This window comes from Ciconia boyciana, chromosome 4, assembly GCF_034638445.1.
Source record: "Ciconia boyciana chromosome 4, ASM3463844v1, whole genome shotgun sequence".
In the NCBI taxonomy this organism is placed as follows: Eukaryota; Metazoa; Chordata; class Aves; order Ciconiiformes; family Ciconiidae; genus Ciconia; species Ciconia boyciana.
In genome coordinates, this window is record NC_132937.1 from 18,035,768 (window position 1) to 18,052,119 (window position 16,352).

Sequence of the window (16,352 nt, forward strand, 5' to 3'; positions counted from 1 at the left end):
GAAAGAAATTTAAAATGTGAGGAAAACACCTTATGCAAGTAGTAGTTCACCTTTTTTTGTTTTTCTCCTTCCAAATTTAGCCTGACAAAATCATGTCTAACAAGCACAGCTTTTCCCTTCTCCATCATCAGCCATGATGAGTGTGAGGACACTGATTATAGAATTTATTTTAAAAACTCCATTTGCATCCTCTCCAGAGATATACAGAGGTCTAATTAATTGCTCTGACATATCTGAGCCAGAAGCCCCCTTCAGCCACAGGGAGACTATCCCAGTAATTTAGACAATCTTTAGCTTGAAACTATTTGCTGGAAAAACTCTGTGGAATTGTAACTGTGGTAAGTAAAAACCACTCTGCTGCATAGCACCAGCACAACGCCTCTGAAGCTTTGTGATTTAACACCCATGGTCTGTGCTATCCTTTTAAAGAAAGACAAATTTACTTCTTTAATATTTTGAGGTAGTGTAATAGAAAAGACTAGATCAATCCCTTTTGCTAATACTTTGCAGTGATGGTAGGATTTCAGAAAGTGTCCTTTTGACTTGAAAGAAAGCAAAGCTAGGTCAGACTGGAGAGTTTTTGAAAAGCCTACTCCAAATTAGCAAAGCTATTTCATTTTCCATTCTCTGAGCCACTCCTATGCTTAGTCGTACTGCACTGTGTTTTTCAGAGGATGCCTATAAAATTCAAGTCCGAATTGATGACGAACCAGCCTATTTGGACATTCTAGACACTGCTGGACAGGTAAGTACTTTCCCAATGTGAACCATTCAATCAGAGATAAAACCAAAGATTTCAACCTCAGATATATGGGTCACAGAGCTGGAAACAAGATTCCCTATTCAAACATAAAGGGAGCAGTGTCAGAAAAACATTGAGGAATTAACAAAGGAGAAGATTAAAGGAGTGCTTCAGTGGTTTAGTATAACTTCAAAATATGACCAGAAGAGACAGAGTTTAATTTAATTGAGTAGAAGATAAAAAGCTGTTTGTTTCTTTTTCTCTTGTATGCAGAAACATCTATCACAATCATGGGATGAATAAATGCTGTTGTTCGTTTGTCCTATGTGTTTATCATTCCTGCTTTTCTATATATTACAGGAATCTTCTGGTCTACTTGTAGATCAATTATTTTGTTACCATACTTCTCCTCCCCACATTATATTTAAACATCAAATGCTCACCCATAAGGAAAAGATCTTAATGCCAAAAGTAACACACAGTGTACATATAATGTGTATATGCGTGTATAGCATGAGTCAGGGAATTGTTTCACATACAGTAAGGCAAAAGAAGGGGTTAAATGCAAGAATTTCTTCTACCTGACTCAGTTTTGAGTTTCCATCTCAAAACATTTTTATTGTTTAATCAAAATGTTGCAGCTGGTTGATCTTTTCCTGAGGTATGTGTCAGGTTCTCTTTGAAGGCTTTGATAGCTTCATGAGTTTCCATAGTGTGTGTGCACCTTGTACAGGAAAGAGTCAGTCAACAAGGACAGTAGATACTTAAAAAAAAAAAAATTAAAAAAAAAAATTAGGAAGTATAAGCCTGGAAACCATGATCTCAGCTTCCCAAATGTCTGAATGCACCTTAGCTGGGTACTGCAAATAGTGGGAAATGCAGTCCGCTGCCAGGAATTAGAATAGCATCAAGTTATATAAATTGAATGTAGTTCAGGGGGATTGTGACGTGAGTTTTACATGTGAATGAAATATAGGCCAATTTCAAAGTGAACTCAACCCAGTTTCAGGAATCAAAAGATGCCCTGAATTATTCTTCCTTGACCCAAAATTATACAGTCTCATCAGTTAACCAGTAACTTGCTGCTGAGTCTCCTGTGAAAGTGTTTGATTCTCCAGAAAATTTAAGCTAAATTTCAAGGCATGTCTCCAAAGCTATGAATTTAATTAACCTATAATTTATTATTATAACAGGCCCAAGAAGTTTCTTATGCATAATTGTCCTAGCATAGCTGCAGCAATGATTTGGCTGGGGGAAAGAAGGAACATCATAGTTGCTACTCAATATGCCTGAAAATATCTGTACTTCTGTTGGAGAAGAGGAAGCAACATCTTCTTTGCTCACTCAGGAAGTCTGAGACTAGTAACTTCAGCCTTATATCATCATTAGTACACAGTCATTAGGTAAATTATATCTCCAGCTGTTTAATCTTGTAAGGCTTTATGTGTTAGGGACCTCCTGTGTTATCCTCTAATATATTTCACTGTGTACATCTACTTCATTCTACTCCTAAATTCCCTTTAGTCCTATTTTGTAGAGTTAAAATGCTAAAAGTAAAATACTTTCTTACCTGGAGCTGAAAAGAAATGATGAATCAAGAGTTTATGTGTCCAGCTTTTTGCTAATGGAAAGAGGAGCAAATTACTATACAGGATTTATTCATCTTCATAGGTGTGTTCCTAATTTGCTGTGGAGACCCTGAGAGAGTGCAGGAGTTTTAAACTCTGCAAAGCATAGAAGAGGGTACAGTAGGTACAGCATTCCTTGTGTTGTGCTCCTGCTTACAGACCTGTGCAGAGAAGATGAGCTACCTGATCCTAAATTTGCATCAGTATTGCAAATATTATTTATACAGAGGAAATAAAGCAGATTAAAATCAAAGCAAAGAATGGATGATGAATGAAACAAAAATGGATAGTGTGCTTTTATTTTGAGCTGGGGAGTAATATGTTGTAAAAACCAAGAGGAATAATTTCTTCTACTTTGATTTTTTTCCATTTGTTTTTGTTACTAGAAACATAAAAGTTTGTATTGTTGATAAAAAAATGATAGAATGAGATATTGAGAATTTCATTTTCTTCCTAAGCCCCCACCAAAATCAAAGCCTCTATTTTTTCTTTTTTTTTTTAGAACAAGTATTTTTAAAATGGTATTTCATTTTCTGTCAGCTTCTTTTAAAATGAAAAAATAAAATTGGAGTGCAATCTTCAATCCCTTTGAAAACTTTTTTTAGATTCAGGAAAAAGGAAAATATATCCGTATGCACTGGCCTTTTAAGTAGCTGAAAATATTGTGTTTTCAAGTTTAAACAAAGCTCATCTTTTGCTAGTCATGTTGACTTTTTAGGAAAAATTCCTCACAAAACTGTACAATTTTTACATGATTTTTGATCATCTAAAAAAGCTAGAACAAAACCTCATTTTTGATTGGGGGGGGATTTATTGCCAATATTATGAATGTGAGCAGAACTGACAGTTGTAAGGTAAGAAAGGAAATCAGAATAATGCAGACAGTGAAAGCTGGTGAGAACAATAGTAGAAAAAGGCTGGAGAATTTTAAGGTTTTTTTCATTAAGGGACCAAAATATCCACAATATTAGAGGTCCATAGCACGTAATGACCACATAATGAAATGTGGTGCAGAGATTTCAGAGCAAGCAGAGACCTGTGGCAGTAGCACCACACTCTGCAAGTACATTAGCCCTGAACATTGTACAGCCTGAGCATATCTATTCTAACTCATGATCCAGTTGAATTGATTGGAGAAAATCCCTGCTTTAAATTTCCCTGTTCTTACAGCAGAGACTGTCACTGAAACATGTCTCAATGTGCCTGTGCTAGGAAGCTCTTCCCACTTTCCTAGGCCCCTATTTTTCAGAAACTGTCCATTCTAAGTATCCTGGATTTAGCTGCTTGTCTTTGCAGATGTCTTTGAATTTGTTGCCTCTCTATCTGCACTACACAGCTCCAGAATAAATCAAGACCTAATCCAACTCCCATTGAAATCAACAGCTAAAATAGCCTCTTTCCTCACAGAGGGCTTAACGTTACTCTCACTGAAGTTCAAACTGAAATCCTACTGTGACTTTGGTGACTCAGGGTAAAAATCCAAAGCACCCAGTTATGCTGATGATGGTGTGCTCTGATGGTACCTCGCTGTGTTTCATGTTAAAGCAGAGATGGTGTTACAGCTTCTAAATCATGTAGTGGAAATCTCATTTCTCTCTGTGTGTCCTTGCAGTCATAAATACTTCATAATCAACTTTGAATAATGACTTTAATCACTTCAGAAAGTCAAGGAGCTGAAATTGTAAGTCTTCCCTATTTGGGAAATACAAGAAGTCAATAGAGAAACCAACTGAAGTTAACATATGTTGCTGTTGTTCTAGAGAATATGTTTCACCAAATATGCTTCTCCTTTCCCTGCTGTACCTATGCACTGATTGAACACTCCAATACTGACCAAATATTGTGATTTATTAATAGTTACTATAGTTGTTTATTGTCAAGTCCAGAGTTAAAAATCCACATCTGATTTCATACCTAAAACTGGATAAAAATCTTTGATATTTTAACTGATAGATACAGTTTGGAGCACCAAAACCACAGATGGTGCTTCGGAAATACATTTCTGGTTCTCAACTTTCTGAAGTTAAAAAACATTCAAAGTGAAAACCAGAAACATGAATAAACTATTAGTATTGCTCATCTAGTTATTGGTCTTCCTCTTCTCATGTGTATACATAGACACCATTAAATACGACAGATTGCTCCTCTCAGGAAGCAGACTGATGTTCCTTGGACTCTAGATACAAATTTTCTACATCATCAGTTGTCCTCTAATGCTCTTCCAGTATCATTTTTCCACTGAAGATACAACAGGAGGCACATTCTTAATGTATGTAGGGCTAGTGTAAGTAGTAATGCTTCACTGAACTCACTACCCTTGCTTTTCACCACCTGCTACATCTGCCAGTGGGGCAGCCTGTCTTTGCTCACCGCAATCAACATCAGACAGAATAAGGTTAAGTTTATCTCGGAGAGTTTCAAGAGCAGGTATTGCTGATGTAGCTGCTTGTAGCCGAATTGTCATAAACAGCAATTACTTGAGCAGTTCCTACCATAAGGCTTGAAAACATGGCATGCAGCGAGAAAGAAAGGAACAAAAAATTGATGTTGGTTTTCTTTTTCAATGGCACAGCTGAATCTAGAAGACATGTAGCCTTAGCCTCACATTTGCTGCTAGAAGAAGCTATGGATGCCTTTGGCTCTTCTTTAACTAGAAGTTCTCTTCTTAAACCAAAAGTTTTCTTTTTGCATCTACATTTCAATTAAAACAAAACCGAAAAGCAAATGGAAACAAACAGAGAGCAAATGTGAGACTGAGCTTTAGGAGGAATTTTATTTAGTTAGCTTTTAACCCTCTAGGCTAGCTACAATTTGGCATGTGGAGTAAATAATAAAACCTTAATGGAAATCTGCAAATGCAAACTATTATCCATAAAGATAGCTTGAGCTTCCTTGTTCAACCATGTTCATGGGACATTTTTTTGAGTAACTCTCCCTTGAAATTCACCCATGTGTCTCTCTCTATCCCTTAAGGTTGGGAGAGATGTTGAGGAGGAGGTAGTTCTGGGGTTTCCCTTTTCTTATCCAATGTGTCATAAACCTCATCTGCTTTTACATATATTTGATTTAAACTGGTGTAAACTCTTTGACTTCCAGGAAACTTGTGGGTGCAAATGAAAGGACATACAGACCTCAAGTCCTTTATTCTGTGTTCAGTTCCCTTCACAATTATTCTCAGAGACTGACAACCTCCAACTGCTCCAGCCGTGCACAAAAAGCCTCCACACAGAGTTATAGAAACCTTCTGTTCACTCATTTACGTTTTCTCACTCTCTCTTCTAACTTAAAAATATGTTGCTACTTCTGGAGCCCAGTTTGAATTCCTCCTCGTGGAGCATACACAGCAATTATCTCTCCTGCTGTATTTATAAACCATTGACTGACACAGGAGCTTTTATTCTTGCCACAGCTTTCCCTCCTGATGACACATTACCCAACCTCCCTGTTTAGACCTCACGCCAAATGTTAAAAGAGCATCAGACAGCATTCTCTTCACTGAAAAACAGTCTGAGATGACCCTATGTAGAAAAGGCAAACTTGTTTTCAGAGATGAAGCAGGCAAATATGCAGAAAAATGGATTTCTGTACCTGTCATTAAGACAGTACATTTCAAGATTATTGCACCAATTTTTGCTTGTTAAAACGTGAGCTTTTTATGAAAAACTTAGTGCACCTGTATATTTCCCAGGTGTGAGTCAGAGACTTGAAAAATTGGCCTTAAAATGTGGTGGCGTGCCATTTCAGGGATATTTTCCTTTGTCTGGAGCTGTGTGCACATGAATTCATTTCCAGGCAGACACTTTTCAACCTGACAGCAACAGCGCGTTCTGTAGTGAGATCCATCTCTCAAATTGCTAGCAAATCACAGGACACGATTATCCTGGCAACCTCCAGGACTATGATTTTTGCCCCCTGCTTCAAGCTTTGAAGAGGAACCATATTAGTCCCAAGAGCCCTTCAGATAAACACACTTTCTCAGACTAAACACTATAGTCTGATGACTCACGCAGGCTGTTATCTGAGATCCTTCTGCTTATTATCTAAACATGCTGCTCTAATCCTGAATCAATGGAAGTCGAATTTCAAACTACACTACTGCAGCTTATCTCAAGGAAATATAAAATGCCTTTTTGGCAGTAATTATATTTTAATGGGCCTTTACAGCATGTTCTTTTAAGGGGAAAATAATTTTAGTGCACTTTCTGCTAGGTACTGTAGTGAGTAAATGAAATCCATTTTATTTTTAAAGCATAATGGTAGTGAACTAAGTAGCAACCATTAACACAGTGTATTAGGTGAAGAACATTAATTTTATTTTCTTTATATGTTGTTGTTTCACAGGCTGATGATGACATACTTAGAAAGTCAAACCATAGCACTGAAAATTTGGTGGATTCTCAAGACAAGCTGTTCTGTACTTTCTTAGGGAGAACTAAAATATCTCCCAGGATTATCTCCCAAGTAATTTTATTTGGGAATGGACAGATTTTGAAGAAATATTTATTTGGCACAGATATTGAGTGAAAAAAAGGTTCCAGTAAATCATAGATGAAATTGCAGACCTGACTCCAGTTTCCTTCAAATTATGGGCAAGATATTCTTTGGCTTCAGTGGGAAAAGATCTAAGCATATACTGTCAAAAAAAGAGTATATTAGTTTAGCAGGAACAGGCAACTAGCAACTAAGATTCCCAACTTCCTTTCCCATCCCTGTCAATGAATGAATCATGGTGCAATAAAGGATGAATCAGTTTGCATTTCTAGGTCTGCATTTATCTTTCTGACAAACAGGTGCAATAACATGTTGCAGGGAGGAGGAATTTAATGTGAACATCAGGGTTTATTGAGTCTAGCGATACTGATTTTCTGCCCCTCACTACCATTCCACTTCAGTAAAGTCAATCCTAGTGGTTCCATATTGCAGGTGGAGGAATACTTTCCAGTGTTGTCTGTTCTTTTTCAATAAATTCTTTTTTTTTCCTCTTGAAATGCTTTCTCTCTCTCTGTTCTTTGTCTTTCTTTAACTAATAACTTCCAAAAATAGAAAAATAGCCAATGATACTGCTGAATGTTTACTTTTTGACTTTTTAAATAAAATAAGAACATTAAAAAGGATAAAATACTTTATTACAAATTCTGATAAAAGTAGCAAAATCCTTTTCTCTTCTTTCTAGATCTTTCCTTGTAGTATTTCCTGGTTTGGTTTTTTTTGTTGTGGTCTGGTGTACATTGTATGGAAAACACCTATATAAGTACATCCCATATGCTTAAACTTCATCCAGGTCCTCCACAAGACTATGATTATGTAAATTTGCCTTTTCTTCTAACATTACAAACTGTATTGTATACTTTTTCTTCCCACTGTTGAATGGCACTGAAGCCCTTTGAAGTTACTTCCAGCAGATGTCGGACATGCTCTAAGTGCATCCTGATTTCTTTATATATATGCAACTGTCCTAGATAATCTCACTAAGAATTCCAGTTTACAGAGGTTTGTCTATCTTTTTATCAAGCAGCTCTACACAGACCAGGGACTCCAGTGGACAGAAAACTGTTTTCTACCTGTACCAATTTTCACAAAATTCACATCAAAAAGGTATTTCTAGGACTGAAAACTTGGCTTGCATGCTGAGAAAACTAGCATGTGTGGTGGCACTGCCTGGTGCCATTTGACCTGACGATAACAAATGACCAAGAGAAGGGTCTTTTGCAGAGAGGGTTGTTAATGCTTATCAGTCAAAGTGGGTTGTCTCAAAGAACTATAATTTATCAAAACTTATCTGTTTTTTGTGCTATTCTGTAGCTGCTGGATATTCTACCAATACATTGAATGGTGGTGTCTCCAGACAAAAACAAAAGAGAGCAAAAAGTTACATAGTCTTATCTGAATCATCCAAACCTTTGAATTGCAAAACTGCATGAGATATTTGTCTGGAAGAGGCTTTCTAAAGACGTTATTTTCATTTCACACTAGCAGGAGGTCAGCTGGAAAAGCCTAAAAACAAAAGACATCTTTCACAGCTGAAGTTCCAATAGTTTTGCCCCAGAACCTGGAAGGGGCATCTGCCCCCCACCAATTAAAAAAAAAAAAAAAAGAAAAAGTAAATGTCAGTAAGTTTTGAACTCCATTGCTTGTCACCTCTTCTTTATAATCTGAGGAATGTTATTGCATCTATCCAAATTTTAAGAGGAAGTGAAGAGCAAAGTAGGAATTCAAGACAATAATTAGTGAAAATATGGAACATTTCCTGTTTTCTTTTTTTGAACTGGATATATGTCAGATATGTGTTTTTCTTGCTTCCATAGGAGCAAGCTTGCATAGCTTGCATAGATTTTTTGTGCATGCTTTTATTTTGTGCCTAATGGCTGAGGAGAAAATACTGTTGCCACGGGAGTTCCATGTCATTATCATCAGAGCAGCAGGATGATGTGAAACAATCCATGCCAGGGAGCAATATTTTCTTTTAAAAAGTCAAAACTCAAAAGATTAGCAGTAGCTGCATCGGCTGTACCTGTGTAAGAAATCAGATCTTCTCTTACTTACAGTGAAGTACCCGAGTAACACCTTGAAGCAAGCTGAAGAAGTCAGACTCCACTAACTTTCAGAATTGCAGATGAGTTGTGTCCTTGTCTTGGACAGTCTTGGAATATCTCAGAAGCTACTCAGCATCTTTCAGGATATGTTGATCTAACCTAGTGTCGTGGTTTAGCCCCAGCTAAGCACCACGTAGCCGCTCGCTCACTCCCCCCCTGGTGGGATGGGGGAGAGAATCGGAAGAGCAAAAGTAAGAAAACTCGTGGGTTGAGATAAGAACAGTTTAATAATTGGAACAAAATAATAGTAATAATAATACTGAATTATAATGAGAAGGAAAACAACGAGAGAGAGAAAGAGGAACAAACCCCAAGGGAGGGAAAAAAGGGGAAAAAAAAAAAAATTTAAAAAAAAATAATTATACAACCGCTCACCACCCGCTGACTGACGCCCAGCCAGTCCCCGAGCAGCGATCCCTACCCCCCGGCCAACTCCCCCAGTTTATATACTGGGCATGACATCATATGGTATGGAATAGCCCTTTGGTCAGTTTGGATCAACTATCCTGGCTGTGCCCCCTCCCATTTCTTGGGCACCTGGCAGAGCATGGGAAGCTGAAGAAAAAAAAAGTCCTTGACCAATGTAAACACCGCTTAGCGACAGCCAAAACATCAGCGTGTTATCAATATTATTCTCATACTAAAATCCAAAGCACAGCACTATACCAGCTACTAGGAAGAAAATTAACTCTATCCCAGCCGAAACCAGGACAGTATCCACCCCTTATTCTATACCATTTACGTCATGCCCAGGTTCTACCCTTTCTAATACAATTAATCACCACCACTTTTCCTGTCTCTTGATATATATATATATATATATATGTACACATAGTTATCATTCCCTTGGTCTATGGGCCATCCCTCTAAAATGTCCGTTGAGTTCATCTAGTCCATGACTTTGGGCTCCATCTGTCATAATAGTCCTTCAGGGCAGAAGAGATGGTGTGTGGTGTTGGATTGTTGCATGCTGAAGCCAGTTCTGGTTCCATCACCACTGCACTTTGCTTGCTTTCATCGAAGTTCATTCTTCACTAATCTGGGTGATCCTTATTGAAATACCATTGATATGGTGTATAGTAACCATAAAAGTGATGACATACAGTATTATATAGCAGTTAACGTCATACCATTTAGTTCATTGGCTATTCTCACCCAAAATCAAATCCCTTTGAGGTACACATCGGACTTCCCCATCCTTTCACATTACCCACCAAGTGCACCCGGGTCCTTGAGCAAAAGCAATCCCACGAATGGGCTTGCCTTTGCCTGAGGCAGGAGTAAGCCAGACTGTCTTCCCCAGCATGTTTTTTATGTGTACTACAGGGACCTTATCCCCTTCTACAGTGCGTAGAAGTTTTGATTGGGCAGGGCCAGCTTGATTGACAGATCCCCTAGTGTTGACTAACCAGGTGGCCTTTGCTAAATGTGTATCCCAATGTTTGAATGTCCCAGCACCCATTGCTCTCAGTGTAGTCTTTAACAGTCCATTGTATCGTTTGATTTTCCTGGAGGCTGGTGCATGATAGGGGATGTGATATACCCACTCAATGCCATGCTCTTTGGACCAGGGGTCTATGAGACTGTTTCGAAAATGTGTTCCGTTGTCTGACTCAATTCTCTCTGGGGTGCCATGTCGCCATAGGACTTGCTTTTCAAGGCCCAGGATAGTGTTCCAGGTGGTGGCATGGGGCACAGGATATGTTTCCAGCCATCCGGTGGTTGCTTCCACCATTGTAAGCACATAGCCTTGGCGGGTTTATGGGAGTGTGATATATTCGATCTGCCAGGCCTCCCCATATTTATATTTCAGCCATCGCCCTCCATACCACAGAGGCTTTAACCGCTTGGCTTGTTTAATTGCAGCGCATGTTTCACATTCATGGATAACCTGTGCAATAGTGTCCATGGTCAAGTCCACCCCTCGATCACGAGCCCATCTCTATGTTGCATCTCTTCCTTGATGGCCTGAGGGGTCATGGGCCCACCCAGCTATAAATAATTCACCCTTATGTTGCCAGTCCAGATCCACCTGAGCCACTTCCATCTTAGCAGCCTGATCCACCTGCTGGTTGTTTTGATGTTCCTCAGTGGCCCGACTCTTGGGTACGTGAGCATCTTTTACAACCAGGTTCTCTACCTGGGCAGCAATGTTTTGCCACAATGCTGCAGTCCAGATGGGTTTGCCTCTGTGCTGCCAATTGTTCTGCTTCCATTGCTGTAACCACCCCCACAGGGCATTTGCCACCATCCATGAGTCAGTATAGAGATAGAGCACTGGCCACTTGTCTCGTTCAGCAATGTCTAAAGCCAGCTGGATGGCCTTCACTTCTGCAAATTGGCTCGATTCACCTTCTCCTTCAGCAGTTTCTACCACTTGTCGTATAGGACTCCATACAGCAGCCTTCCACCTCCGATGCTTTCCTACAATTCGACAGGACCCATCAGTGAACAGGGCATATTGCTTCTCATTTTCTAGTAGTTGATTGTACAGTGGGGCCTCCTCAGCACGCGTCACCTCATCCTCTGGCGCCACCTCCTCCTTCTCATACTAAAATCCAAAGCACCGCACTATACCAGCTAATAGGAAGAAAATTAACTCTATCCCAGCTGAAACCAGGACACCTAGATACCTCATGACTACAGTTTTGGAGCTCTCTCTTTGGCCTTACAGCTTTTTTCTAAAGAAATGAAAACTATACCGCCATTTTATAGGCAGACACAGAGGCTATGGATCTGAAAATGGAACTTGGTATAATTTACCCCACTGGGTGTCATTTACCCCACCAGAAGTGAATTAGCTTCAGTTAAACTATTCCTCATTTACTTTAAATCCTAGTAATGGATCTGGATAAAATCTTTAGTGTATGTTGAATGTATGAAGTGATGATCAACTCCATAAAAAGTTAGATTTTTTTTTTTAATTGTTAGAGGACAACTGGTCCCACTGAACATCTTTTAGTGCAGGATAGCTACATTACATGTGAAGGTATCTTAGAGAGATTTTGTGAACTGCTCACAGTTGAGGTGATACATGTTCCTGCTCTTTCAGCTAAGGCTCTGTTCCCACAAGTCCCCAGAATGTCACTGAGAGCGGTGTTGCAGGACTGTATAGATGCCAATCCAGTGACTATCTCTGTGCATGTAATGCTACTTAGTCATCTCACCTACACCAGAAACATTAGTGCAAATGCAAAGAAAAAAGAACAGTGGTATGTCCTTCATGCTGGAAGTCATAGGGACATGACAACTCAGTCCTTTTGTGTCACAGTCATACCAGATTTTAATATTGTAAGCAATACAAAATCAGTGCAGCTATAACATTACTATTTTGCATTCATATTGGTGATGATTTATGTAGTCGCAAGGGAGCACATCCCTCAGATAAATATTGAGCTAAATTTCAGTGGCAGAAATGAGTGCACGATTTATTAAATGCTACAAAAGTCTGAAAAAGCCACTCTGTAGGTTGTTTGCCTCCCTGCCCCCCCTTCACATTCTTAGTTCAAATCATATCTCTGGAGATGAGTAGGACACAAGGGAGGGGAGAAAAATACCTATGTTGTGGAATTTTTAAGGTAAGCACACTTGTTATGGAAGTCATCGTGAGAGAATATATATGCAAGCAAGAATATCATTAGCAGTCATTTATCGGAGCAATGAGGTGTCTGACTCCATAGCCTCCTGTTTCACTTCTGCAAGGCTGCACAAGCCTCACTGGGGAAGATGGCAAGTCTGCAATCCCACATAAGCTGACAAGAGCTTGTTTGAATCCCTGGTGAGCCCTTGCTTGCAGCTGCAGTCATTACCTCTTCACTAGTGGGTTGTTGTCTTTTTTTTCCTCTGCTGTTTACTAAAATGTAATTACCGAGCTATTAATTCTTTCCCTTTACCATTTATGATGCATTTGTGATAAAAGGTGAAAATTAGCTTTATTCTTTCTTGCATACCAATGAGGAGGAGGGAAAAGTATTATATGGTGATGATAAACCAAATGCAGTTGGGGTTTTTAGAGGTAGTTAACAATGAAGATTGCTTCAGTGCCTGCATTTAAGAGAAAATTACTAAGATGTTTATCCCTAAGAGAGAAACGATTATCATTAATATGAAAGAAAAAGACAGTTCTCTGAGTTAGGGAGTGTAGCACCAAGGCATTTTTACTGGCAATGTGGAGAACTGATATGGTGATTTCATCCATATTTTGGGGTGAATGAAAAGTAGATATCATCTCCCAGGTGATGGACTGCATATTTTCATTACTGCATATGACAAACCATCTTTGGAAGAGCAGGATTAATAAAGTTAACAAAAGCACAGCTGCAACAAACTGGCAAATATATTATCACCTGAAGACAGAAGGGCAATTAGAGTGGGAACACTGGGAACGTCAATGAAGAGAAGCTACTTCTGGAGGGAGGGTCTGAGTGCCAGTGCAGGTTATTTAGTAGTTCCTTAGTGAGAAAGAAGGGTCACTGTGTGATGCTATTTTTTGAAGTCTTGAGTTATTTTATTGCAAGTTGTTCTAATTTGCCTTTTTTTTCCTTATTTATTTTTCTTTACTTATTTTTTCTACCAGGATGATGTGGTTCAATCTTACTTTATAAGTCAGCCATGATGCCCAACAGTATGTGAATACAGAATAGCAAGTCCATACAAAATGTTGAGCTGTTAGCGAATAGGGCAGTGCAATAGTGATCCACCAGCATTCAGGGTGTGAAGGAACATCTACACCTGTCTTTCATGGCACTTAACCCTGTATGGTCTGTGACTGTGAGCAATATCAGATATGATAGAAAGAAGTATCATAGATTAAAAGAGAAGGGGAACCTGAATCTTTAAGCTCACATGTGGGAAACGACATGAATTCACAAGTGATGAAAACAGATTGTGGCCCACAATGTTTTAAAGAAGTCAGTAATCAAACTAACCTCACAAACCAGTGATTTTCAGAAAGGGTGAAAATTTAGACATACCAATTCAAAGTCTCAGACTCATCTGAATGAAGATGAGACTAATGTCCTCATGAATTAACCTGATATAGTAACTCAAATTAAGAAATGAAAGTCTTTATTTTTAATTAATTCATTCTTTATATTCAGGACTCCAGAGGTTCATAAAGTCTCCAGTAGTCAGAGATTAAAGATGTATTAACTGGTGTGAAGGAATCCATCTCTTTCCATGCAAATACATTAGTCTTGAGAAAGAATCCTGAACTGAGGTCTCGTGTAATACCAGCTCCAGTATGGGACTGAAGACCTGTTTCTAGAGGGAAAAGGTTTATGCTGAAGAACATAAGTGTGGGGGAAGGGTAGGAGAGAGAATCTATTTTAGAAAGTTTTCAGCCAAAATTTTGCGAAAATTAGGTATGTAAGACTGTTCTTGCATTTCATGTTCAGTGCGAGTCTAATTGTGTTTCTTAAATTGCCAGCCATCCAACACTCAGCTTGGACCATCTTCTTGCCCATAGGCAAGGTCTTGAGGTGCTCCCTCTCATTCAGTCTACCAGGGTGAGATTATCTCATTTCCAGAGTGTACACCGACCACCAGAAAACCCTGGAAATTAATAGCTAAGAAGTAATGTTGCTATTTGTCACAAAACTGAAAATCATACCTGTCTCTTGAAGCAAAGATCACCTGTTATGAATATTCTCTTTCTTTCTGCCTGTTTCCCTTTCCAGGTAAATAAATTAGCTTAAACAGGGGGAGGAGTGGCCAGATAAATAGGCACTGATTTCAACGGGGTTCAACGGGGTTGCTGCTGGTTATCTTCTAAATTACGGATTAATTTTGGTATCTGTCTCAGCTTTTTACTTGTACATTCCCAGAGTTAAGAAAAGGCTACTGATTTTGTACAATGTGGAGTTCATAATATTGCCTTGGAAGGCTGTCAGATTAAGTTCAGAAAGACATTAGTCTGTTAGGAACATGGACTGCATCTTTTATCTTTATACTGTTCCCATCACTGGTGATGTGCATTTTGTCCCTAGTACAAATTTACAGAAGGAAAGGGATATTGCTGTTTTATAACAGAAGCAAGGATTCCTTCCTGTAATTATAAGGCATGAGACACTGACTGATCATTAATCAAGGGACTGATTATAATAATAATCCACTTCCACTGAAGGCTTATGGGCTAATTCTCATTTATACTAATCCCATTTTGAACTGCTCCTGGATCATTACTAGAGCAGGCAAAAAGGGTCGTGAGGGAGGGGTTTGATGTACAACCAGAACAGTGTAAAGACTTGATGCAGAGAAGAATCAATCCCTGTCCTCCAGTATTTGAGCCAGAGCCCTTGTATTTTCTTTGGTCTGTGTCTGAGCCCATTATTCATCTCCCTCCCTTCCTCCCCGTGATGTGGCAGATGGTTTAGGCTGGCACAGGTGGCTGAGTACCACCTGCTGCAAACTTTTCTGTAGCTTTTGCTATGTAACTCCTTTTGTTGTTGCTTTTTGCAAAGGATGACTGGAAATAGGAGGGAAGCAAGAAGAGAGTGCGAAGTGATGCTGATATTGCTCAGTGCTTGCTTGTTTTCTGCTCTATCATAGCTGGTGCATGCTGGAATCCTGTGAGCAAAGACAGCAGGTTTGAAACTTTGACTTCTGTAATGGAAAAAGGGTATCTGTTTATTATCTCCTAATGTAACTTAACCCATGCTTACAGGTAGAGTTTCCCACTGTTGAGTGCTGTGAAGGCAAAAATCCTCCATTGAGTATAGGCACTAGATGTTACTTTCTCTTGACCTTTCGAACTGCGTTGGAAATAAAACAGCCTTGTAGAAACTAAATTAGAAGTTTAAAATGAAGAGAAGGACAAGCCTTATCATCCAAATGCATGAAGGATATGACTAGGCAGGGGCTGTGGCTGATATTGTGGACCTCAGAGGCTGGGATTGGTATTTAGTCTCTGTTAAGGTAGTGAGAGAGGTATGAAGGAAAGTCATCCCTGGTATCTTAAACATTTCTCTGAGGATGGGCTGAATTACTCTCTGGAGCTGATCATCTCTCCTGACTGTACAGAGAGACTTGAAGACTAATGTAGAATAGGTGACTACCTCTTCAGTGGCAGAAAGCAGATGAAACAAGTCTCATACTTTGCATCTAGATTAGTAGCAGTATTATGGTGGTTATAAGATATAATAGCCACCCAACTTCCTATCTGGATGTTTCCTCATTTGAAATGTAACTGCTGCAGGTTTCTTGCTGCTTGCTTTTACCAATAAGCTTTTAAAAGCTACTAGCTTTTACCCCACCCTCCACTCCCCCAGAAAAAAGACTAAAAAATTAGTGAAAACCAAATAATTATCACAGCACTTCTCACCAGTGTACTTTCCTTAGGTAAAACTATTTCAGGAGGTAAAAGAAAAGCAAAACACACTTTATGACAAG

At 39.0% G+C, this 16,352-nt stretch overlaps 1 protein-coding gene across 1 annotated transcript in view; it reads left to right on the forward strand.

The window, feature by feature from the left end:
- The window catches only part of RIT2 (Ras like without CAAX 2), a 195,691-nt gene that overhangs the window by 95,322 nt on the left and 84,017 nt on the right, over window positions 1-16,352 (forward strand). The window contains exon 3 of the mRNA XM_072859655.1: window positions 672-745. Within this exon, the coding sequence (XP_072715756.1) occupies window positions 672-745 (74 nt within the window). The remainder of the gene's footprint in view (window positions 1-671; window positions 746-16,352) is intronic.